We start from the raw sequence: 27,283 nt of genomic DNA, 5'->3' as shown, positions 1-27,283 counted from the left end.
ACAAAATTGTAGTACATCACTTTGTTATATCTTTAATCGTTTTCGCAGCATTCACGATTAAAGAAAGTTTTTTGGTATTTTTTTTTACATTATCGGAGTTTTGGTAAGTAACCCTATTTTTTTTAACTAAATATAGCCTATGTCACTCAGGGATAGTATAGCTTTCCAACGGTGAAAGAATTTTTCAAATCGGTACGGTAGTTTGGGAGCCTATTCGAGACAAACAAACAAATAATTAAAACTTTCCTCTTTATAATATTAGTATAGATTATTATAATTACAAAGTTTTTGCATATATTATTAGGGAAATATTTAAATTTACTTATATTAAATTAATTCATAATTTTACGAGATATACGATAGCCAAGTCGAATAGGAGCTAAGCACGATTCCGATTACAACTCCGGTATAAATGGGGTATCGGGTGAAAGAGGAGGCTCTACAGAGATGGAATATATATAAATATTTTTTATTGGACTTATAGTTTTTGAAATATTCATGTTTAAAAGTCAAATTTTTTCTATAAATAACCCATGTATTTCACACACTGTAACGCTATTTTTTCACATTTCACTTCACATATTGAAAATTACACTATTAACATTCAATTTAATTCAAAATATAGATTTATTTAAGGTCTTTTATGCAAAAATTACTTATTTTAAAAATCACTTAGCACACTTATAGCTGAAAAGGTTTCTGTGTTTACAATTATGTGAAACCGAGCGTTGCCACATGTTAGAAACCATATATGATAGATTTTTCTGCACTGGATGCCTTCGGCCGCGCTTTAAAAAAATAACCCTGGTCGAGCCAAAACTGGGGTGTCTAAACTTTTTTTTCGCGTAGAACTCCTGGGGAAACTTTAGTATACTATCCCAGGCTTTCGGTAATAAAATGGGTATCGTTGGAAAGAGGAGGTTCTCCAGATTAAGAATATATATACATATAGCTGCAGCTGATAGCTTATAGTTTTCGAGATATTCGCACTTAAAGTTGAAAAAAATGCTACTTTTATCTTGAATTTTGACAATACATACTGAATATTTTATTAATATTATGCACTTATTTTACACTTGCACTTCACCACATTGTTTCTGCATATTTATTTTATAAAATTTATCACGAAAATAGTTGTAAATAAGTATTTAACATTTTACACAAATCTCTTAATTTCAACAATAACAAAAAGGGTTGCAGCTTGACAAGTAATAAGTGTTATATATATATATTTGGCGTAGGAACCGCTTTAAGCGATTATAGCCGAATCCACCAGAGCGCGCCACTCATTCCTCCTTTTTGCTTTTTGGCGCCAACTGGAAACACCAAGTGAAGCCAGGTCACTTTGCACTTGGTCTTTCCACCGGAGTGGAGGTCGTCCTCTTCCGCGGCTTCCTCCAGCGGGTACTGCATCGAATACTTTCAGAGCTGGAGTGTTTTCTTCCATCCGTACAACATGACCTAGCCAGCGTAGCCGCTGTCTTTTTATTCGCTGAACTATGTCTATGTCGTCGTATAAATCGTACAGCTCATCGTTCCATCGTCTGCGGTAACCGCCGTTGCCAATGTTTAGAGGACCATAAATCTTGCGCAAAACCTTTCTCTCGAAAACCCCAAGAGTCGTCTCATCGGATGTTGTCATCGTCCACGCTTCAGCGCCATACATCAGGACGGGAATAATGAGCGACTTACAGAGTTTGATTTTGGTTCGTCGAGAGAGGACTTTACTTTTCAATTGCCTACTCAGTCCAAAGTAGCACCTGTTGGCAAGAGTGAGTCTGCGTTGGATTTCAAGGCTGACATTGTTGGTGTTGTTAATGCTGGTTCCCAGATAAACGAAATTATCTACAACTTCAAAGTTATGACTGTCAACAGTGACGTGGGAGCCAAGACGCGAGTGCGCTGACTGTTTGTTTGATGACAGGAGATATTTCGTCTTGTCCTCATTCACCACCAGACCCATACGCTTCGCTTCTTTATCTAGTCTGGAAAACGCAGAACAAACGGCGCGGGTGTTGTTTCCGATGATATCGATATCATCGACGTACGCCAGGAGCTGTCCACTCTTGTAGAAGATTGTACCCTCTCTATTTAGTTCTGCAGCTCGTATTATTTTTTCCAGCAATAGATTGAAGAAGTCGCACGATAGTGAGTCACCCTATCTGAAGCCTCGTTTGGTATCGAACGGCTCGGAGAGGTCCTTCCCGATCCTGACGGAGCTTTTGGTGTTGCTCAACGTCAGCTTACATAGCCGTATTAGTTTTGCAGGGATACCAAATTCAGACATCGCGGCATAAAGGCAGCTCCTTTTCGTGCTATCGAAGGCAGCTTTAAAATCGATAAAAAGATGGTGAGTATCGATTCTTTCTCGGGTCTTTTCCAAGATTTGGCGCATGGTGAATATCTGGTCCATTGTGGATTTTCCAGGTCTAAAGCCACACTGATAAGGTCCAATCAGTTCGTTGACGGTGGGCTTTATTCTTTCACACAATACGCTCGACAAAACCTTATATGCGATATTGAGGAGACTTATACCACGGTAGTTGGCGCAGATTGTGGGGTCTCCCTTCTTATGGATTGGGCAGAGCACACTAAGATTCCAATCGTCAGGCATGCTTTCTTCCGACCATATTCTACAAAGAAGCTGATGCATGCACCTTATCAGTTCTTCGCCGCCGTATTTGAATAGCTCGGCCGGTAATCCATCGGCCCCTGCCGCTTTGTTGTTCTTCAAGCGGGTAATTGCTATTCGAATTTCTTCATGGTCGGGTAATGGAACATCTATTCCATCGTCATCGATTGGGGAATCGGGTTCGCCATCTCCTGGTGTTGTACTTTCACTGCCATTGAGCAGGTCGGAGAAGTGTTCCCTCCATAATCCCAGTGTGCTCTGGACATCCGTTACCAGATTACCTTCTCGGTCCCTACATGATAATGCTCCGGTCTTGAAACCTTCTGTTAATCGCCTCATCTTTTCATAAAATTTTCGAGCATTACCCATGTCGGCCAGCTTTTCAAGCTTTTCATACTCACGCATTTCGGCCTCTTTCTTTTTACGTCTGCAAATGCGTCTCGCTTCCCTCTTCAGTTCTCGATATCTATCCCACCCCGAACGTGTTGTGGTCGATCGCAACGTTGCGAGGTAGGCAGTCTGTTTTCTCTCCACTGCGGAACGACAATTCTCATCGTACCAACTGGTTTTTTGGCGTTGCCGGAGACCAATTGTTTCGGCTGCAGCGGTATGCAATGAGCTTGAGATGCCGTTCCACAGCTCCCTTATATCGAGATGCTGATGAGTGCTCTCAGAGAGCAGGAGTGCAAGTCGAGTAGAAAATCGTTCGGCTGTCGGTTGTGATTGCAGCTTTTCGACGTCGAACCTTCCTTGTGTTTGTTGACGGGCGTTCTTTGCTGCACAGAGGCGAGTGCGTATCTTTGCTGCTACTAGATAATGGTCCGAGTCAATGTTTGGTCCTCGGAGCGTACGCACGTCTAAAACACTGGAGACATGTCTTCCGTCTATCACAACGTGATCGATTTGATTGCGCGTGTTTCGATCAGTGGACAGCCACGTTGCTTGATGAATTTTTTTATGCTGGAATCTGGTACTACAGACAACCATATTTCGGGCCCCAGCGAAGTCGATCAGCCTCAGGCCGTTTGGCGATGTTTCGTCATGGAGGCTGAATTTTCCGACTGTTGTGCCAAAGACACCTTCTTTACCCACCCTGGCGTTAAAATCGCCAAGCACGATTTTGACATCGTGGCGGGGGCAGCGCTCATAGGTGCGTTCTAGGCGCTCATAGAAAGCATCTTTGGTCACATCGTCCTTCTCTTCCGTTGGGGCGTGGGCGCAAATCAGCGATATGTTGAAGAACCTCGCTTTGATGCGGATTGTGGCAAGACGTTCATCCACCGGGGTGAATGCCAGGACTCGGCGACGTAGTCTCTCTCCCACCACAAATCCAACACCGAATTTGCGCTCCTTTATATGGCCGCTGTAGTAGATGTCACAAGGACCCACCTTCTTCCGTCCTTGTCCCGTCCATCGCACTTCTTGGACGGCGGTGATGTCAGCCTTTAGTTGTATGAGGACATCAACCAGCTGGGCAGAGGCACCTTCCCAATTAAGAGTCCGGACATTCCAGGTGCATGCCCTCAAATCATGATCCTTAGTACGTTTGCAGGGGTCGTCATCAAAAGGGGGGTTTCTCATCCGAGGCTCGGTGTTTGTTTTCATTGGGGAGATTTTTTTTATGTGGTGGGTCCCAAGCCCTACGCACAACCGCACAAGCGGGCTTCGCCTTCTCACTTTAGCTCGCCTCCAAACGGATGTCTGTTAGCTACCCAGGGATACTTGGTCTAAAACCGGAAGTCGTGAGCTGCTTGAGTCATATGCAAAAGAATCGTTCCTGGCCACTCCCAAGTGAATGGCAATCAGAAACTTTCCTCACTTGCGTGAACTTCTACATATGACCCCATCCCCCAATAAGTGTTGCCATATCAGATATTTTGCAAATGAATGAGAAGAACCAAAATAAATAAATACCCCAAATGCAGAAAACAAAAGATTATATAAAGATAATATAAGGAAAGTTTATGATATTCACTCTATGTACTATAAGTAAGGGAAATGAAAAGGTCTTTCGTTTGAAATACTTTCCGCATTGGCGGCCTTCGGCCGCGCTTCAAAAAAATAACCCTGGTCTAGCCAACTCCGGGAGTTATCGAAGAGAGGGAAATGAAAAGTTTTTTCTTGTATAACTACTTTCCGCATTGGCGGCCTTCAGCCGCTCTTCAAAAAATAACCCTGGTCGAGCCAACACCGGGAATTATCAAAGAGGGGGAAATGAAAAGTTTTTTCTTGTAGAACTACTTTCCGCATTGGTGGCCTTTGGCCGCGCTTCAAAAAAATAACCCTGGTCGAGACAACACCGGGAGTTATCAAAGAGGGCGAAATGAAAAGTTCTTTCGCAAAGAACTACTTTCCGCATTAGCGGCCTTTGGCCCCGCTTCAAAAAAATAACCCTGGTCGGGCCATCACCGGGGGTTATCAAAGAAAAGGTAATACCGAGATTTTGCGTTAGTCATAACACCATTATGGTACAGTCGACTCTCGTTAATTCGAAACTCGAGGGACTCCTGAAATATTACGAATTATCGAGTGTTTGAAATATCAAATGGTTCGAAATTTGTGAGAGAAAATAAATAAAACTTCGAATTACTAAGTGTTGGTTAATTTTTATTTATTAATATAAAAATGACAAGAATTACATTGTGTACATACATGTATTCGTAATGTGAATTAATTAATCTTTCGAAAGAACTTTGTTATACTGGTTAGCTTTAAAGCACAATTCTGCTGCAAACTGCTCAATAACTTTTTTAAGAGAAAAAGTGCCTGAAATGCTTTTTCATCACTTTCGTTTTGTAGACAGAAGCTTTGTAAGGTATCAAATGAGGATCTTGCTTCCTTAACTGACACCTGTGCCAAAGGTTCCGATGTATCGTCCTCATCTTCATCGTTACTTTGCGTATCTGTCGCAGATAAAATTTCGCCATCGGTTAGTGAACCTGAGACAGCAACATTTTCATCCACTTGAACAAAATCAAAAAAACTCACCCCGCTGATGTCAACTAATGGTTCTATTGCTAAAAATTCTTTTCCAACATCACTCTTCTTCTTACCTTCTTCTACTTTTTCGATTAACTTTTCCTTTTCAGCAATCGTCAAACATTTATACTTTCTAGGGATCATAACTATCGCTAACTTTTAATCTGCATACCAACGAAAGAGTAACAGTAACTGAATAACTAAACAAACCAATTCGTGAGAAGTGTGTTCGTCATATAGTCAAACTAATCATAACAAAAACAAAGGCTCGTGTATCTTGATACAAGTTTGTACTTGTCGCAAAATGTACTTACAATCTTTCCGCCTCTTCTCTCTGCAACTTTGAATTGTCGAATTTTTGTTAAATAGCAATGATTTTTTCGTTCGAATTACCAAGTGTATGTATGTATAAAATGTATTGATTTAGTTCGAAATATAAAGAGATTTAGTAGGGAACTCGTGATAACTTTGAATTATAGAGAGGTTCGAATTATTGCATGTTTGAATTAACGAGAGTCGACTGTATATATATTTTATATATATATATAATCCTTCTTTTTTTCTGTTTATTTTTATTCTTTTAATTTTTGCAAAATATTTGATATGGCAACACTCATTACTTGTCAACCTGCAACCATTTTACTATTTTTTAGACGAAGATTTGTTTAAAATGTTAAATATTTATTTACTGCTATTTTCGTCATAATTTTTATAAAATAAATATGCAGAAACAATGTGATGAAGTGTATGTGTAAAATAAGTTCATAATAAATAAAATATTCTGTATATATTGTGAAAATTCGAGATAAAAGTTGTACTTTGTTCATCTTTAAGTGCGAATAACTCGAAAACTATAAGTCAGCTGCAGCTATATATATATATATATTCTTAGTCTGGAGAACCTCCTCTTTCCAACGATACCCATTTTATTACCGAAAGCCTGGGATAGTATACTAAAGCCGACCCGAACTCCTTTCTGTACTGGCGGCCTTCGGCCGCGCTTCAAAAAAATTACCCTGATCGAGCCAAATCGGGGGTGTCCGAAGTGTTTTGCGTAGAATTCCTTTCTGGTCAAGCCAATACAAGTGTTAGCAAAATAAGAGACCGTCCTCGATATTATTTTTTAACATTTATTTTGTTAAATAAAAGAAGAGGAATTTTGGCAAAAAAAAGAGGAGTTTTCCGCATAATTTTAAACACATAAATTTTAGGCGCCTGCTACACGTTCAGTATTTATCGTGATATTTGGATCGCGATCTATATTGAATATTGATGGATTACTTCGCGACTGCTAGACGTTCAATATATATTACGTCAATATTTATACTATATTGTTTGTGTTTTCATAAGAAAAGTGATTTTTAAAATAAGTAATTTTTGTTTAAAAAACTTTAAATAAATGTAAAATTTGAATTTGATTGAATGTTAGTAATGTAATTTCAAATATTTGAAGTAAAAAAAAGAGCGTAAAATGTGTTAAAGTGTGTGAAATTGCTTGTTGAAAATTTTGATTTTTTGATCTTTAAAGCGGCGTCTGCGGTACATATAACCCTATATATTTTTTAATCGGGAGGACGTCCTCTTTCAACGGTGCCCTCAGATCGCGGCGCCATAGTAATCGGAATTGTGCCAGGAGCTACTTTATTTTCATTTCGATATTTCTACTGAATTTTGTTTTTTTTTTTTTATAAAATTATAGAAACATATTATGCATTAACTTTTGGTCTGTGTAAAACCTTTATAAGGGTACAAAGAGCAATATAAAATGTCTAAGAAAGTATACGAATGCAAATAACTAAAAGTTTTTACTCTCTTATTATCGTACATTTTAATGTCCCGTGCGACAACGAAAAATAACACTTGTTACCACCACGGCATCGGAAATATAAGCAGAAAATTTTGGGTCTAAACAGTTAATTTTTATAAAATTAAAATAAAAAAAAACCTTGTTCAAAAATCTAAAGATTTGTGATTTTGGTAACTACTTAAAATTGGTCACGTGCGACAACGTAGATGTGGAATTTAAAGATTGAAAATTATTTTTTTGTCTTATAAAATTGACATAAGTATGTAAACAGATCCTTTTACACTATTTATTTACATATGAGTAAAAACCACACTTTAAATTCCCTGAACTAGCTATTTAAATAGATTTTTGCGAAAATTATAGGCTTACAAATCAAAATAAGAGTGTTCATTTTAACAAGGTTGGCAGAAGAAAATCATTTGCTGCGATAAGCTAACGTATAAATAACATATTATTATTTTCTTGATAAATCTCTTAACTCTTAATGTCCCGTGCAAATGTGGTTACTATTTAATAAAAAACTATAAATTATTTTTGGGAGAAATTCATACCAATTTTAAAGGCATCCATTCACAATGTTCTGCAATCAAAAAGATTTGAATATTTCCTCACAATTCGCTAAAATCGCCGTTTGAATCGTTGTCTGGAAACGAACTTCCATTTTTTGTCCCGTGCGAATGCCTTGGTTTTTTGCAATTATCTTGAAAATGAAAATCGTTGAAAAATCAACCTTAACACTAAATGTGGGGCTAATAAAGAGCTATTATTGTCATGTTCGACATGACGGAAATGCCCGTATATTAGGTCCAGGAACAATAAATTCAATCATACTCAAACTAAAATAAATTCATTACTTTTGCACCAATTTGTATTGAAGGTTTTATTTAGTATAGTTAGATTGATCCGATTTTGGTCAAACATTCACTGTCTTGTTTGATAACTTGATGAAATTTTGAAGATATTTTCATAATATTGTTCTTTGTTTTGTTTGTTTCTGCTCACTGTGGTTCCAACACTAATGTGCTGAACATAAATACACGTCAAATATTAAAATATAAGCGTTCTTATGGGCACAGATTTTTTGACAAGAGCACGACTACGCGACAACAGGCTTGTAGTTGTCGTTGTCGCTAAATTAAAAATGTTTCTACGACAATGGGCAGCTGTAGATTTGCCACTAATATGGGAAATGTAAAATTATTAAAGTTCTAACAAGTATGACGTTATTTTGGCAACATAAGCATCAAATTGCTTTGATATATCATTTGAAATAACAATCAATTATTTGAAACAAATAAATCGACCTATTTATAAATTTTTTGCACATCAAATTTCACTTTGAACAAAATATGTATTTTTTTTTTAAGTGAAAGGTTTCAGTACGGCAACAATGAAATTGTTGTTTGAAATGTCGTTGCCGTCTTCAAAATGTTCAAGACGCTGGTTTATATATATATATTCTTAGTCTGGAGAACCTCCTCTTTCCAACGATACCCATTTTATTACCGAAAGCCTGGGATAGTATACTAAAGCCGACCCGAACTCCTTTCTGTACTGGCGGCCTTCGGCCGCGCTTCAAAAAAATTACCCTGATCGAGCCAAATCGGGGGTGTCCGAAGTGTTTTGCGTAGAATTCCTTTCTGGTCAAGCCAATACAAGTGTTAGCAAAATAAGAGACCGTCCTCGATATTATTTTTTAACATTTATTTTGTTAAATAAAAGAAGAGGAATTTTGGCAAAAAAAAGAGGAGTTTTCCGCATAATTTTAAACACATAAATTTTAGGCGCCTGCTACACGTTCAGTATTTATCGTGATATTTGGATCGCGATCTATATTGAATATTGATGGATTACTTCGCGACTGCTAGACGTTCAATATATATTACGTCAATATTTATACTATATTGTTTGTGTTTTCATAAGAAAAGTGATTTTTAAAATAAGTAATTTTTGTTTAAAAAACTTTAAATAAATGTAAAATTTGAATTTGATTGAATGTTAGTAATGTAATTTCAAATATTTGAAGTAAAAAAAAGAGCGTAAAATGTGTTAAAGTGTGTGAAATTGCTTGTTGAAAATTTTGATTTTTTGATCTTTAAAGCGGCGTCTGCGGTACATATAACCCTATATATTTTTTAATCGGGAGGACGTCCTCTTTCAACGGTGCCCTCAGATCGCGGCGCCATAGTAATCGGAATTGTGCCAGGAGCTACTTTATTTTCATTTCGATATTTCTACTGAATTTTGTTTTTTTTTTTTATAAAATTATAGAAACATATTATGCATTAACTTTTGGTCTGTGTAAAACCTTTATAAGGGTACAAAGAGCAATATAAAATGTCTAAGAAAGTATACGAATGCAAATAACTAAAAGTTTTTACTCTCTTATTATCGTACATTTTAATGTCCCGTGCGACAACGAAAAATAACACTTGTTACCACCACGGCATCGGAAATATAAGCAGAAAATTTTGGGTCTAAACAGTTAATTTTTATAAAATTAAAATAAAAAAAAACCTTGTTCAAAAATCTAAAGATTTGTGATTTTGGTAACTACTTAAAATTGGTCACGTGCGACAACGTAGATGTGGAATTTAAAGATTGAAAATTATTTTTTTGTCTTATAAAATTGACATAAGTATGTAAACAGATCCTTTTACACTATTTATTTACATATGAGTAAAAACCACACTTTAAATTCCCTGAACTAGCTATTTAAATAGATTTTTGCGAAAATTATAGGCTTACAAATCAAAATAAGAGTGTTCATTTTAACAAGGTTGGCAGAAGAAAATCATTTGCTGCGATAAGCTAACGTATAAATAACATATTATTATTTTCTTGATAAATCTCTTAACTCTTAATGTCCCGTGCAAATGTGGTTACTATTTAATAAAAAACTATAAATTATTTTTGGGAGAAATTCATACCAATTTTAAAGGCATCCATTCACAATGTTCTGCAATCAAAAAGATTTGAATATTTCCTCACAATTCGCTAAAATCGCCGTTTGAATCGTTGTCTGGAAAAACAACTTCCATTTTTTGTCCCGTGCGAATGCCTTGGTTTTTTGCAATTATCTTGAAAATGAAAATCGTTGAAAAATCAACCTTAACACTAAATGTGGGGCTAATAAAGAGCTATTATTGTCATGTTCGACATGACGGAAATGCCCGTATATTAGGTCCAGGAACAATAAATTCAATCATACTCAAACTAAAATAAATTCATTACTTTTGCACCAATTTGTATTGAAGGTTTTATTTAGTATAGTTAGATTGATTTTGGTCAAACATTCACTGTCTTGTTTGATAACTTGATGAAATTTTGAAGATATTTTCATAATATTGTTCTTTGTTTTGTTTGTTTCTGCTCACTGTGGTTCCAACACTAATGTGCTGAACATAAATACACGTCAAATATTAAAATATAAGCGTTCTTATGGGCACAGATTTTTTGACAAGAGCACGACTACGCGACAACAGGCTTGTAGTTGTCGTTGTCGCTAAATTAAAAATGTTTCTACGACAATGGGCAGCTGTAGATTTGCCACTAATATGGGAAATGTAAAATTATTAAAGTTCTAACAAGTATGACGTTATTTTGGCAACATAAGCATCAAATTGCTTTGATATATCATTTGAAATAACAATCAATTATTTGAAACAAATAAATCGACCTATTTATAAATTTTTTGCACATCAAATTTCACTTTGAACAAAATATGTATTTTTTTTTTAAGTGAAAGGTTTCAGTACGGCAACAATGAAATTGTTGTTTGAAATGTCGTTGCCGTCTTCAAAATGTTCAAGACGCTGGTTTAAAAGCGACATTTGTAATCAGCCGTCGCTACGTCGTGTCGTGTCGTCGTCTTTGTGTTCAGCACTTAACCGTTTCACTTGACACTGTTGCTATTGAACAACTTTTCATCAGCAGTATCCATCAGCTTTAGAAATGTTTGTTCCGATTCAGCGACGTTTCGCAGGTCCATGAGGAGTTTTGATGTAACTCATGTGGTCTAGCACGCGAATCATACATTTGATAGCACAACATTTGGAAAAAATGTTGTTGGTTTAGTTACTAAAGAAGAGGTAGTTTATTTTTCAATCATAATAAAACTTAATTTGTCAGAATTATTTACAATTTGGTTCCCACAACAGTATGAAAATTACTGACATTTTATTTTCTTCATCAAGTTCTACCATTTCGATACCAAATAAAATCGAGTCAATCTCCCGGGGGAAAATTAGTTTGGTCCAATACCCAGCCGATTGTTGTACGGTGTTGGTCAATTAAATCATTTGATCTAAAAGAATAATAATATTCCAGTCTAATCGAATTTTTATTGCGTTTTGCTGCACTTCAAAAGATTACTAAATAACTGAGAAGTGTCTTTTCAAAAGAGGATATTTAAATATTTTTTTATTTTTTTAACTAAATATGCAGTCTTGTTTTTAGTGCTAATATACATATACATATATCCTAAATTGCAGTCACTCTAAAACACAAAAGACTAATCAGGATTTATGTTAATATTTCTTTTATTGTTATATTTATTTAATCCTAAACATTTTTGCTTTGCAGTTGCCTAGCGGATACTTTATTCGGATTTACATAATTGCAAGTTATTTATTCTCTTCTATGTAAAGTTGTTTTAACGTTACTTTAATTACGCCAAACCGAGCATAGCCTAGCTCGGATGTTCTGTTCAATATTTTTATTCACATTTATTTAAAATCAATATCAATTTATTTTTATCTATAATTTTAGTTCAAAAAGTTGAAGAAGAAGGCAAACATGCTATTGAATCGCCAGGATTGCCAAATCAATTTGATATACCTCCAGAAGACTACACATTGAGGGAATTAGAACAACGTGCTGTAATAGACCCTCAGTCATTAAATAATCCTGAAGTCATTAAGCTTCAACGCATTCTAATCGATTGGCTAAACGATGAGTTAGCAGAACAGCGTATAATTGTGCAAAGTATTGAAGAAGATTTGTACGATGGACAGGTTATATATATTATTTTATATTGAAAATGTTGAAATAAACAATTGTATACACAAAAAGTAATTATGTATGCTAAAATCTGTTTTAGGTTTTGCATAAATTGTGGGAGAAACTGACCGGAAAAAAACTTGATGTGCTTGAAGTAACCCAGTCGGAGGAAGGGCAACGACAAAAACTTGATTTTGTCTTAAATGCTGTTAATCATGTAAGTAATAATTCCGAGTTATACGTCTTCAAATTTTAGTAAAAAAATTATATAAGTATATATCGTCATGATTCCTAATAAAATATACACTAAAAGTTTAAAATAATAATTTGGGATATAGTAATATCATTTATTTATCATCATTTATTTTAATGATAATACATAAAGAGATGATAATTCTATATAGATAAATTTCTCTTAGTGCATGAGATTCTTTAGCTCAGATAGAAGTAGGGGAGATTTTAGTTACTGGGACGCCAAGATTTGAGTTCATTTTTATATTAATTATCAATGCATAAGTGCGAGCATCGGCTGCTGTTAAACGCTCGATTTCTCGTAAACGGAGCAAGATATAATTTTTTTTTATTTTTTTAAATAGTTTTTACTTTGGGCTAATTAAAATAAAAATGAACTCAAATCTTGGCGTCCCAGTAACTATAATCGTGCCAGAAGTAGTCAATAGGCAACTTTATTTTTATTTCCTTTAATAAATTTTAAATAATATTAAGCACATTGCGTATGTAGTTCTGGCGTGGCCGCTGTGGCATGTCGACAAGGAATAAACCCCATAAAAAATTGGTGGCGGGAGTTAAATCAAAGTAAGACTTGTGAGCAAAATGTACCAGAAAACATTCAAATTTTAATTGAATCCATACCATGACAGCTTCAAGAAGTTATAAGTGCAGAAATTAATTTTCAAAATATTCTATTAGCCTCTTATTTTTAATAACATTGCATTTCCATACATTTAAATATTACAAAATTAATTCATTATTAAATAACTACTTTCAATTATATATAAGTTCTAAAATACCTTTTTTATAGAGATTGATAGAATAGTTGTAGGGCTATAACCTTTTTTATAATCGCGCAAATTTGCAAAAAGCGAAACGCACAAGCGAAGTTGTAGCGGCAAAGAAATAAAGGGTCGAGTAATGACACTGTAAGGTGGTCAGCTATTAGACTGACTTTATTGCAAAATTCTTTCCCTTAAATAATATTCTAAACAATATTTCAATACCGCTAATACATAATTCGGCTTTGTATTAATTCATATATAAATAAATATGTCATGTACTTTTAAAAGTTCGTAAAGGTTAATGTACTAAGTACCTACAGTGGCGTGCACAAATGAGTACATAATTCATTTCTTTACTTTTTTGAACGATAAAATAAGTAATAACAAAGAAAATAAAACCAATTTTTTTTTCGTTTATTCGTTGTTCCATTCTAAATAAAACAACAAAAAATTCAAAACATAAAGCAAAAAATTCATAGAGATAAAAAACCATAACAAAAATAACTCGCATGTACTCAATTTTGCACTTTTGTATGTAGTCAGCATAAAACCAGTTTATACCGTTAGTTTTGAATTGTTTGCTATCGTCTTCGACCATTAATGCAAATTTATGTGTAAAAACGTGTGATTAGTAATAAATAAAGTGTTATATCAAGTGTACCGCAATAATATTCTGTATTTAAAAAAAATGAAAAAGTTATCGCGTGATGTGTAGGGATGCAAACGATGTATCGATGTTTTTGAAACATCGATATTTTCGTCAAAAAGCATCGATGTTTGCCATCGATATCTCGAATCTAAAAACATCGATGCATCGATGTCACTTTCAACGATGTTTTATGTCGATGTTTTATATAAAATTTTGACTTCACACTTTCACACTTTTTCGGGTATTAACTCGAAACCCTCTATTTGGATACGCTCTATTACATTGGAATTCGATTTTCGTAAAATACGGAGAATTCGTTAAGAAGAACCAAAAGGTGAAATGTAAGCTGTCAAATTTATCTACAATTACAGGGACGAAAGGTTGAAAAGAAAGTGTATCTCGGCTGTTACCCCTACCAATCAGAAGCCAATAGAGTTTGGGTTGACATGAAGACTGTGTTTCCGGAGTTGTATAAATAAACTTATTAATATTTACACATTGCCTCTTTAGTGCCGAGTAAACGACTGTTTTCTAAACCCAGCCGATGTTTTTGATTTCGATGGGTTTTGAAGAAACATCGATACATCGAACCATCGATGTTTAATTTTACGATGTTTACATTCCTAGTGATGTGGAGAATAATGTAGTGTCCTTAACAAATAATGGTCCTTCATCTCGGGAAATAGCCAAGGAGTTAAATATTAGTCAATCTGTAGTCATTCGCGATCAAAAAAGACGACATACTGCTCCCAAAGAGCAAACCAGAGGCCGCCGCAAACTGTTGACCGACGCGGATGCACGTCTTATGATGGCAGAAATGAGGCAGAAGAAGACCATTACACCGAAAAATACTTTAGTTGCCAAAAATAAGCACGTTAGTGAATGGACAGCACGACAAGCGCTCCACAACTTTAGCTATATTTAAACCTGCATTGTCCAAAAAGAACCAAAAGGCACGAATGAAATTTGCTAGAGAGCATAAAAATTGGACTATAAATGATTGGAAACGAGTTATTTGGTCAGGTGAATCAAAATTTAATTTATTTTATTTGTTAAGGAAACTACATTATTCTCCACATCACGCGATAACTTCTTCATTTTTTTTAAATACAGAATATTATTGCTGTACACTTGATATAACACTTTATTTATTACTAATCACACGTTTTTACACATAAATTTGCATTACTGGTCGAAGACGATAGCAAACAATTCAAAACTAACGGTATAAACTGGTTTTATGCTGACTACATACAAAAGTGCAAAATTGAGTACATGCGAGTTATTTTTGTGGTTTTTTATCTCTATGAATTTTTTGCTTTATGTTGTAATCGTTGATCCAACATTCCGGCCCCGTTGAAAGGCTTTCAAAAAGGTAGAAGTGCTAGCTTATGAATTGGTCGCCGAATTCCCCTTCCCTTCCCTTCGTTGTTTTTAGAGTCCTTTCCTGGTAAACATTTTATAACTCTTCCAATATGCCATTTTTGTGGTGGTATGTTGTCTTCATGGATGATGACCATTGAGTTGTTGTTGATTTTTGGTTGTTCCGAAAACCATTTTGATCGCACTTGTAGTTCGTTGATTTTGTAATAATTTGACCACCTGTTCCGAAACGTCTGTTTAATGCTTGTGATTTGATTCCATTTGTGTAAGCTGCTTATTTCAGCTGACAATCTTTGCTCTGGGAGTGCTCCTAGTGCACTACTAATAATAAAATGTCCCGGAGTTAATGCTTCATAATCGTTTGGATCCGATGAAAATGGTGTAAGTGGCCGAGAATTTAATACAGCTTCTATCTCCACCAGGACTGTTAGTTCTTCAGCTGTGAGTCTTGCATTTTTGAAGGTACGATTAAGATAACCCTTAGCCGATTTGACAGCGGCCTCCCAAATACCGCCGAAATGAGGTGCTCTGGGAGGAATGAATTTGAAGTTTACAAATTCATTAGCACAGTATTTTACAATTGCATCTTTGTTTTCGGTTTTAAACAAAAATGACTTTAATTCAGGTAATTTGCTGCAAGCGCCTACAAAATTTGTTGCGTTATAACAAAAGATGTCGGAGGGTAGCCCTCTTCTTCCAATCATCCGCTTCAATGACGCTAAGAATGCATCCGTGGATAGATCCGATACAAGTTCGATGTGGACCGCCTTTGTCGCTAGACAAACGAAGATCGCTATGTACGCTTTATAAGATGTTTTGCCTCGAATACGTAAATATACGTTGACTGGTCCACAGAAGTCAATACCGCAACGTGAAAAAGGGCGAGATGGAGTCAATCGCTCGACAGGTAACTGTCCCATTACATGGTTCATCAGTTTTGGCTTGTAACGTATACAATGTGTGCACGATCTGGCGATACGTCTTTTTAAATCGGGTGTATTGACTATCCAAAACTGAAGTCTTATTAGTGCAACGAGTGCCTTTGGTCCTGCGTGGTAGTGTTTCTGATGCAGGTGCCGAATGTAATGAACAACGAATTCGCATTTGCTTGGCAACAGCATTGGGTGTTTCCTTTCCTTTGGAATATCTGCTGATTCTAATCGACCTCCAACTTTGAGTGTTTGAAATCCTTCGGTACACTCTAAAAATGGATTTAAATAAAGCAATGGGCCATTTGTAGTGAGACCGTTCTGTAAGAGATGAATGTCATTAGCGAAATGTATATGTTGAATATTCCAAATTATGCAAAATAAGGCGTGATGCAACTCTTGTGGTGAAAGTGTTGATGATTCATTAAGTTTTGCACTATGTCGACAATTATTGATGAAGCGAAACATCCAAGCTATTAATCAAAGGCTGCTAGTGAGGTTACTCCTCTGATTCACGATTTCCAAAATGTAATTGGTGCTAACGATTGAATTGAATGCTGATTTTCGTTTCTCCCTTTCGACAACTTCCATGTCGATATCATTGCAGCTGTCTTTTGGCCATTTGTCTGGGTTTTCGTATAGAAATCCTGGTCCTGTGTACCATATTGAATTAACAAGTTCCTTTACAGTACATCCTCTAGACGCAACATCCGCCGGGTTACAATGAGTTGGTACATGTCTCCAATGGACACCTTTGGTTAAATCCTGAATTTCCGAAATTCGATTGCCAACAAAGGTCGATAGTGTTGCAGAATGCATCTTCAGCCAATTTAAGACTATTTGTGAGTCTGTCCAAAGAAAAATATTGAAAGATTTATGAGAAATTGTTGGTTTGATTTTTGCTAATAAACGAGCGAGGAGAAGAGCGCCACAAAGTTCTAATTTTGGTAATAATTGTTTTTTGATGGGTGCAACTCTGGACTTCGCAGTGAGTAAGCGAATAGTAGTAGTTAAATTTGTTGATAACACGAGTATATATTGCACAGCCATATGCACGAATCGATGCGTCACAGAATACATGTATCTGAAGGGACTCCATATTTGTCGAAAAACAAGACCGCGGCACCTTAATTAATGAAAGATCCGATAAGGAGTTCAGAAAGTTTTTTCAAGCCGATCCAATGTCTAATACTGACTGTGTGCGAACGATGACGATGTATTCAGTGGCGAAGATCCCACGCCGGTAATATCCAACGATGCAGTCTAATACTGACCACCAAACTCCGAAATGATTTGCGAACAACGAAACAATGATTGTTTTTTGATGGGTGCAACTCTGGACTTAGCAGTGAGTAAGCGAATAGTAGTAGTGTCAAATTTGTTGATAACACGAGTATATATTGCACAGCCATATGCACGAATTGATGCGTCACAGAATCCCTGTATCTGAAGGGACTCCATATTTGTCGAAAAACAAGACCGCGGCAGCTTAATTAATGAAAGATCCGATAAGGAGTTCAGGAAGTTTTTCCAAGGCCATCCAATGTTCTGTGGCACTGATTCATCCCAATCCAACTTTAGTAGCCATATTTCTTGCAACAAGATTTTTGAAGTTATAATAAAGGGAACCAAAATACCAAGTGGGTCGTAAAGTGACGATGCAACAGAGAGAATTGAACGCTTTGTAAGACGACCAGTGAGCCCTAGTTTTGCTTCAAATGAAAAAATAAAACAGTCAAGATTTTGGTTCCATTTTAGTCCAAGTGCATTAGTGATAGATGAATCTACATTTAGATTCTTTACAGAGTCGTCTTCTCTGAATCGATGGTGATTGGAATGCCACTTTGTTAATTTAAACTTTCACACAGTAAGTCGTCTACGTAAAATGATAATTTCACGATCTTTGCGCCAATTGGGTATTGTTCTGAATGCTGCTCAGCTAGGTACATAAAACTCCGTATAGCAAGATAGAGTGCAGCATCCATTCCATACGTTACAGTATTTAGTTGGTAGGTGAAAATGTCTTCAGTCGGTGAACTCCTCTACAGAATGTACTGGAACTTTCGATCATCTTCGTGCATTAATACTTGTCGATACATCTTGACTATGTCCGCAGTGAGTGCAAATCTATTGAATCGGAAACAAAGAAGAAGAATAAAAAGTTCGCATTGTATTGTTGAACCAACCATCTGCATATCGTTTAGTGATTTTTGGGATGTAGTTCGACAGGAGGCGTCAAATACAACTCGAAGCTTTATTGTTGTACTTGTTGGTTTAAGCACGCAATGATGTGGTATAAAATAATGTGGTTCGTTGAGATTTAGATTCTTCACAATGCTCATATGACCCAGGCTCTCGTAGTCGCGCATAAATTCAACATAATGTGCTGCCAATTGTGGTGATTTGGCTAATCGACGTTCTTGTGCATTGAGTCGTCGCAATGCCGTAGTATATGACTCGCCCAAACACGTCGGATCATCCTTGAAAGGCAAGATGGTTTAGATATGTTGTTACTGCCGGTCTTATAGCGTCCCGAAACGATCCAGGCTAAGAGAGTTTTTTGAAAGATAGGTAAATTAGAACCAAGATGAATTTGACCTACGGATAGGGGACTGCAACATACCGATTTTCTTTGGTATATGAAATTCAACATCAGCGAGTACAATATTGTTTGGAATATTCCATGTTGAAATGTCGATTTCAGGATCTGGTTGATAAGCGATGTGCGATGTGATGCAAAAGGTTAATGGAAGTTCGAAACCGGTGACTTGCGACTTGATGTTAGTTGAAGTTTTGAATTTAATGTTTGTTGACGACAAACCGATGCTTTGAATTTCTATGTTTTGTTTGCTTCTAGGCAGCAGCAACCTTTGCGAAAAATCATCTATGATGAAATTGACATGCGAACAGGAATCTAGCAGTGCTGTACCCAATCTATAACTACCCGTTGAATCACGAACGAAAATTTTTGCAGTTGCGAGAATTACATTATCCAACGATGAATTATTCAAGTGTGTATGTTCGGCTGCCTCTTGTGTAGAAAATGGTTGAGTAGCTGTTTGCTACTAGCCTGAAGTTGAACCGAGGTGAAGGAAACTATGGTGCTGTCGTGCACAAACCTTGCATCTGTGTGATGATGGACAATTGGCCACTTGATGTCCCTTCGATAGGCAATTGATGCAAAGTCCAATTTTCTTTGCATGATCGAAACGTGATGTTTAGCGACTTAAATCGTTCACAATTAAAAATATTGTGGTTGCTATTAAAACAGAATTGGCACGATACGCTGGAGCAGGAAAATGTATAACCTCTTGGTTGACTCCTCGATGTCGGAATGGAGTGTTTGTTAGCACCTTAAGCTGACGAAGTACCATGCGTGTTCTCGAGTGACTCTAGATATTGGCAATGTCTTTACAAAACTTTAATACAATCTTCTTAATACGTTCTGAAGTCTAGCGACTCTTTCCACTTTTTGTTGATCTGTTCATCAGACTTCTGCAATATTAGATAAATTAGCATAGCTTCAGAAATTTGCCTGTCACTACCTAGTGATGTTAAAGAACCATAAATACCAGAAGCTCTGTCAATCAAACTTCTTAGCTGGATGCCATTAGGTTTCACAACTGCTCGTAAATCAAATATCGAATTTATTCCTTCCAAGAAAATTAACGTTTTGTTGTCATACCGTATCTTCAATCGTTCTAACGCCATTTGCCACTTGAAATGCAGTTTCTAAGGCTTGGCCTTGGAGACAATTTCGTAAAAGGTTGAATTTTTCGATATTTGTTAAATTGATCTCGTGATCAATTATTTGCTTGAATGAGGTAATAAAGTTTTGATAATTCGAATACTTGCCATCAAACCTAGGATGCTTTAGTGGTGGACTTTGAACTTGATTGTACCACGCAAGTTGTATCCGAGAGTGGTTGTTATGTAAAGTTCTTCCAAGTCAGCTCGTCCTCCGTCCTCATCATACAATCTTTCGATGTCAGTTTGAATTGAGAGAATCTGCTTGAAATAGGACTCCCAAGATGCCTAGACGGCATTTATATTCAGCCACTGAAAGAACCTTTCCACCTGGTCGTGCTAGCTTACGATATGATATTTTTAATCCGCCAAAAAATTTTGTTGGTGCTAGCGCATTGTTGTTTTTATTCGTCCAGAGACATTGTAGAATATTTTAGAATATTTTATGGGCTTTATGTACAAAATTATTTTGAATAATTATAACTATAATTCTAGTGACTATTTAGGTAATAAATGATTAGTTAATTTACTGCAAGTATCAACAAAATGAATAAGTATGAGATACAACAAACATACGAATATCACCTGCAGGAAGTGGTATTGACGAAACGTAACAGCGGCACGCAGGTGTGCGGTGCTGTTTGAGCGATGCTGGCGTGTTAAATGGTAATGATGTTCGATGATGAAGATGCAATGATGATAATGTCCAACGATGTAGTCTATTACTAACTGTGTGCGAACGATGACGGTGTATTCAATGGAGAAGATCCAACGCCGGTAATGTCCAACGATGCGGTCTAATACTGGCTGTGTGCGAATGATGACGATGTATTCAATGGCGAAGATCCAACGCCGATAATGTCCAACGATGCAGCCTAATACTGACCACCAAACTCCGAAATGATGTGCGAACAACGAAACAACTTACTCGTACCTTAGGCGCCAAAAAATTAGAGCCCTACATTTTTTATAACCGCTCAAATTTGCAAAAAGCGAAACGCACAAGCGAAGTTATAGCGATGAAGAAATAAAGGGCCGAGTAATGACACTGTAAGGTAGTCAGCTATTAGACTGACTTTATTGCAAAATTCTTTCCCTTAAATACTATTCTAAACAATATTTCAATAACGCTAATACATAATTCGGCTTTGTATTAATTCATATATACATAAATATGTCATGTACTTTTAAAAGTTCGTAAAGGTTAATGTACTAAGTACCTACTTAACGCTACTGCTTCTTCATATACATATGATTCAGTTATCAAAGGAGAAATGTAAAATGGGAATGCAGCATTGCAATAGGCTACTTACATATTAAGCTTAGTACATGTTAAATAGGACTAACAAATGTGGACAAACAAACATATGCATAATTGTGTGAGTGAAACATATCGTTAGCATAAGTGTACAAAGCAAATGCAAGCAAACACATTGCAAATACAATTATTAACTGCATTGAGGTGAATGACTTCTAATGCTTAACCTTGAATATATAGGCAAATGAGAAGAAATAGAAATAGAAAAAATGTATAAGAACATATGGTCGATTTATACAGCAGTTGGCAATCGTTGATCCAACAATTGTGATAGACACGACTTCAATTTAATATTATTGTTTATGTTAACAAAAAACTGGTATATGCTAAATTTCGTGAGCAACTATAAGTTGGTTATGCAATGGTTTAATCGAAGGAATACAAAACTTGCATATGTCATACCTTAGATCGGTTTTTAAAGCAATTTAAGACGAAACAGCGTCAAAATATAAAATATCATGTTTATTGGAGTTGTCACTTTAGACAATAATCAGGGCTGTTGTGGAATCTAAGACAGATTTGATAGATGTTCGAATGGCATGATCGGAATGGAATGATCCGAATGGATTTCCATCTTTTCGAATATAAGCAAAACCAATATTCGAATAAGCTGTTCTACTTACTATTTATTTATGAGGCAAAACTAGCAAATAACCAATTATTAAATTTTATAAGTTTTAAACTCAAACTGACTTCCAAATATTCATAAGAAACGAAAAATACGATTACATTTAGAATTTCATTTCAGCTTTTGTTTTATTGGATAATGAAAGTAGCACAAGCGAGAAAATGAACATTTTAGGGAATGTGAAAATGTACATACATATATGTATATTATTCAAGTCATTACTAAATGTTGATATTTCCATGATCTGGTCTGAATTATATATATATCTCGATTTTTTCGTTTAATTCATTAATTTTGTTAGCGATTGTATCACCTCTTTTAATAACTATTATATTTTTCCAAAACGTTTTAATAACAAATCAAACTAAATTTAAACAAAATATTTCAAATATAATAATAAGATAACTTCTGAAAAAATTACTTATACATAAATATTATTTAAATATTTCACTACGTGTTATATATAAATATTTCCGTTTACAGACGCTAGGATTTCATCAAAAGATCCCGAAATGGTCGGTTGAAAGTGTACACTCAAAAAATTTAGTGGCGATTCTCCACTTACTAGTTGCGCTGGCTCGTTATTTCCGGGCACCTATTAGATTACCAGAAAACGTTTTTGTTTATGTTGTTATTGCTCAGAAAAGCGGTGGCGTCTTGAATGCTCAGTAAGTATTTTTTAACTTTACATAATAGTATTAACCTTACGTTAAAATTTAATACAGGAAATTTCGCGAACAATTAACTTCTGAATATGATGACGTAGGAATGCGTTGTGACAAGGATGCGTTCGATACACTTTTTGATTGTGCTCCAGAGAAATTATCTGTGGTTAAAAAATCTCTTATAACTTTTGTAAACAAACATTTAACTAAATTGAACTTTGAAATTACTGATCTTAATTCAGATTTTCGAGATGGTGTATATTTATGTCTGTTAATGGGGTTACTAGGAGGATTTTTTGTCCCGTTATATGAATTTCATCTTACCCCGCAAGACATAGATCAAATGGTATCAAATGTCGCATTCTCATTTGACTTAATGCAAGATGCTGGACTACCAAAGCCGAAAGCCCGACCTGAAGGTAAGTTAGATCTGTATTTAGTAATAGAAACAAAGCACACTCAGTTAGGAATATAAAAGGTCACTGAACTGTACAAGATAAGAACTAAAATATATCTATTGATTTATATTGCATAAATTCAATTTGATATATTGACACATTTTTTTTTAAATTGTTATCGATATTAATAGATGAATTAAATCTTGATGAGGTTGGTTAAACCGGACTATTGCCACGCCCACAAAATGCCCTTATGTGAAAAACTATAAAGTGCTATAACTAAGCGACAAATTATGCTGTGCAGGGCTTGGTCTCGCCCATTTTTTTTTGTTCAAAACCATATCTAGAGTATCTCGACCAATTTACACTTCCTAAATATCACAAGATTGGATACGCAGGTTGCCTTTTATATTTTTTGGATTATAAAAGAAAAACATATTTTAATTATCGAAAATCGCTTTATAGTTTTTTTAATATTCTTCATTAAGATCTATACTTTGCATGTGTTTCCAAATCCCGAAATATAAGAGGTAATCTGCGTATATTAATCAGCCAACAGTGAAGATATTGGAATAAAACTTTTCACAACTGTGAAATGTGGCATCGCTCACCATAAAATGTCCGAAATCGTTCTACAACTTTTCTAGGCCTCAGATATTAAACATGAGGATCACAGTGCACGTGGCTAATACTAATATTAGGTTGTCAAATATCTCTTATTTGCGAAGAACTCGGACAGCCTCTTCACAAACCTATTTTGAGTTCAACTTTACACCACCAAGGGTGATCGCCATGGACGGGAACAGGTGGTAATCACTTGGCGCTATGACTTGAATTAATTAGTTGTTGCTTTTCTTACGCGCGTCGGTTTTTACATTTGTTAATAAGTGAGTCTTCTCCACAGATGAATTAATTTCCCCGAAATATTTTAATTTTTATCAGTTTTGGGTACTTTCTGCTTCACTTCCTTGTAACACATCTTTCTACATTTGTGTTGTTTTAACTATAAAGACATACAGAATATAACGTGATGTTTACGTACTGCATATGTAAGGATACTATAAATACAAAAATTGTTTATGCTAATTCTTTTTTTGAAAAATGTTAACATAATTTCATATATCATTTTATGCTTTTTAGAAAAGTAGAAATACAATAACATTAATGCTTATAAATATTAATTAAGAGAAAGTTTCTAAATTTAGAAAGAATTTTATATAACTACATATATGAATAAGAAAAAATAGAGGATATACAGGCATGTACTGGAAATCGCGCGATTTCATTTTGATACAGAAATTGCAAATCTCACGAATTGATTTGAGGTGTGATGAAATTCACACGATTTGGTTCTGGTTTGAACTTAAATTCGAAACAGCTGATAGTCAAACAACTGACATTCAATAACAATTTTGTGTCTTATGTGATTATGGGTGTTTTTATTGTTTCTGCTTTTTAAACATGCTGAAATGATTGGAAAAATATTGAAAAAGTTTTCCGACGCATTTTAAGAGATCGCTCAAATTCTTTAAAATATTACAGAGTCAGTGTAAGTGCATATATGTATGCACATACATACGTATAAGCTATATGCCCATTGATCTGCATCTGATTATTTACAGGTTCATTTCGGTCTACATAAAGAATAAGATAAATACAAAATCATTTCAAAATATTATTAGCGATATAAAGCCACTAATGAAGCAACAGACCATAGCATTGCTGAAATTAGTAGTTACGTTGAGAAGGAAGGCGACATGGCTGATAAACTTTAAAATGTAGAAATGTATAAATATATTTATATAAAATACGGATGCATGGCTTTTGAGGAATTTCGATTTATAAGCGCTTTACCTAGCTACCATTTTAACAATCTAGTGTAGATTATTTATTATATAGTCATAATCAATGTCACATAATATTTTTTTAACTCTATATGTTTTATATCTTACAGATATAGTCAACATGGATCTTAAGTCTACCTTGCGCGTTTTGTATAACTTGTTCACGACTTACAGAAGTGTAGCTTAATCAGAGTGATTCATTTAATTAAAATAAGGCAATACCTTAAATTTAACACGACAAAACGTTGATTGTCTAATACCATTTGACTATGGTAAATAATATCGGAAGGTATAAATTATATTGAATATTTGTTTATTGTAGGAAAGCCTTGACTTCTGCAGAGCAGGGCCTTTTGGCCATAATTATTTTAAATACAGCCAATTTTAATATTTCTAACAAACTACCAAAAATTGTGTGAACTATTAACACTTAAATTACTATCGATTATAATTAATAAGATAATAAAAATATTTACACCTTAATCAATTTGTTTTTTATATTCCGAAATATATATTTTAGCAAATTTTATTTTGATTAGAGAGAATATTTTTAATGTGGCACATACAGTGAGGGACTTAACTGTTCACGAATATATGAAAAATTAATGAAATAACATATCATAGATGTGACGTCAATCTGGTAATGTTTGTCTATAGTGTATGTCAATACCATCAATTAACATTCCTCAGGCAACCTTTTTTAAATTAATGGTTTAGTACAAAATATCCACATATTCAATATATCCATACATATTCACGGTCTATCTTGTAGTTGGACAAAATTTGTCTTAATTTTTAAACAGCAAATATTAAAATCCCTTTCTATCTATTTATGTACTTACACCTCAATTGTGTAAAGCTACTGGCGAATAATCGCCATTATAGTAGCCTTGGCTACTGAGTCTAGATTTTTTATTACGATAAGCTATTTATCTCAGTTGCCAAGAATACGCAAATAACAGCCCTGAGTTTTTCAGCACCTAAAAAAGAACTGCAACATCTGTATAATAATATCTATATCTCAGAAGTAAATATAATTTAACAGATTGCTCAAAAATAGAGTATTATTAAAATATTAGCTTCTGCTATTCTAGTCCTATGTGGTGACCTGAAGCGGCTTCAAAGCCATTCCATAGTTTTGTATTTTTTTAAATAATATTTAAAAAGCAACTCATTCAATTATATATTAATGTAAACACATTTTTTATTTGTATTTACAATTTCTTCGCCCTCTGAATATATTATACTGCTATACTCAAAACTACAATCTATAATGAAGAAACTGGTCTTGATCAGTAGCCTGCTTTTGACATATTTGGATACTGTAATGAGGGTTGATAGTAATAGATAATATGCAAAAAATGGCGACTGGCGATCAGTAGCCTGTCATATTCGCCAGTAGCCTGTCTTAATGTATTTTTCGGGCTACGATAGCCTGAAGGCGACTGAACTCAGGCTATTATAGATACATAATATGGGTGTTATATTACACACGAATGTATTTGTATTTCGGCATAAATGGAATTTTTCAAACTTACCAATAGTAATATCGCCCATTGTTGTGAAAATATGGAGAAATCGATAGATATACATGAACAGGTGGGTGATTCTTATGATACTATTTTAAAAAACGCGATAGATGAAAAAAAAACATCTCCCAAGGAATTTCTTCAAGTGAAAATGAAGATAAGTGCACCGCAGACTATAATTTTCCCACTGCCAACGAAGCTTCATCAAACATGAATGAAGTTATTCTTTATGCATCAGCACATCAACCTACTTGCCGGAGTTTTTAAAGCTTAAAACGAAATTTGAACAAAATATAAGCTTATTAAAACTAAAATAATCTGAAATAGATACACATTTTTCTAAAACATAAGTACTTACACTTATACATACGTATATTTTAAAATGTGTTAATTTTGATTTATTTATATATATATTTTTTTTTGATTATTTGTTTTTAAAAAGTGCTGATCCGCAGGTGTATAGCTTAGACAGGTTTTACGTTGAAACGAAACTGTAAATTGTACTATTTTCCGTTATACATATTTTCGTTATTTCAATTTGATAATCAATATAGAAATCTTCGGTTTATATTATCTTTTTAGATGTTTTAAGGAAAAAATATATTTTGAATTAAATGTTTTTGTTAAATTATATTGAAAAGAGCCACAAATTCTCCTGTGAAGAAGAACGAATAATTCCTATGAAAAATTTTACCTTTGATGACTCACATATGGTTCAATGAAACTAAATTTAACCGCATAGAATCAGTTGGCGCATA

At 34.9% G+C, this 27,283-nt stretch overlaps 2 protein-coding genes across 4 annotated transcripts in view; one reads left to right on the top strand and one right to left on the bottom strand.

The window, feature by feature from the left end:
- LOC105220339 (beta-parvin) overlaps positions 1 to 25,479 on the top strand; it is a 289,141-nt gene extending 263,662 nt beyond the window's left edge. The window contains exons 2-6 of one of the 2 annotated variants that reach the window (XM_054232401.1): positions 12,189 to 12,433; positions 12,520 to 12,636; positions 22,573 to 22,757; positions 22,815 to 23,173; positions 25,107 to 25,479. In XM_054232401.1, coding sequence (XP_054088376.1) covers positions 12,189 to 12,433; positions 12,520 to 12,636; positions 22,573 to 22,757; positions 22,815 to 23,173; positions 25,107 to 25,183 — 983 coding nt within the window. In that variant the 3' untranslated portion in view covers positions 25,184 to 25,479. Of the gene's footprint in view, positions 1 to 12,188; positions 12,434 to 12,519; positions 12,637 to 22,572; positions 22,758 to 22,814; positions 23,174 to 25,106 lie in introns of those variants that run through there. The other variant, XR_008471558.1, reaches the window with a different exon arrangement.
- On the bottom strand, positions 12,993 to 22,509 carry LOC114805171 (uncharacterized). Of its 2 annotated transcripts, none has more exons than XM_054232402.1 (2): positions 19,020 to 22,509; positions 12,993 to 18,943 (listed from the first exon to the last, which is right to left on the bottom strand). In XM_054232402.1, exon 2 carries the CDS (start codon positions 16,862 to 16,864, stop codon positions 15,452 to 15,454), a length of 1,413 nt encoding a protein of 470 aa, XP_054088377.1. In that variant the 5' UTR covers positions 16,865 to 18,943; positions 19,020 to 22,509; the 3' UTR covers positions 12,993 to 15,451. The 2 variants fall into 2 exon arrangements, with proteins under 2 accessions (XP_054088377.1, XP_054088378.1); XM_054232403.1 differs by having other exon boundaries at positions 12,993 to 19,891; positions 19,942 to 22,509.
- Positions 25,480 to 27,283: the final 1,804 nt, after the last annotated feature.

Source organism: Zeugodacus cucurbitae, chromosome 5 (assembly GCF_028554725.1).
Source record: "Zeugodacus cucurbitae isolate PBARC_wt_2022May chromosome 5, idZeuCucr1.2, whole genome shotgun sequence".
Classification (NCBI taxonomy): Eukaryota; Metazoa; Arthropoda; class Insecta; order Diptera; family Tephritidae; genus Zeugodacus; species Zeugodacus cucurbitae.
The sequence above is the reverse complement of the archived record's forward strand: the minus strand, read 5'-3'. Positions and strand labels throughout refer to the sequence as shown.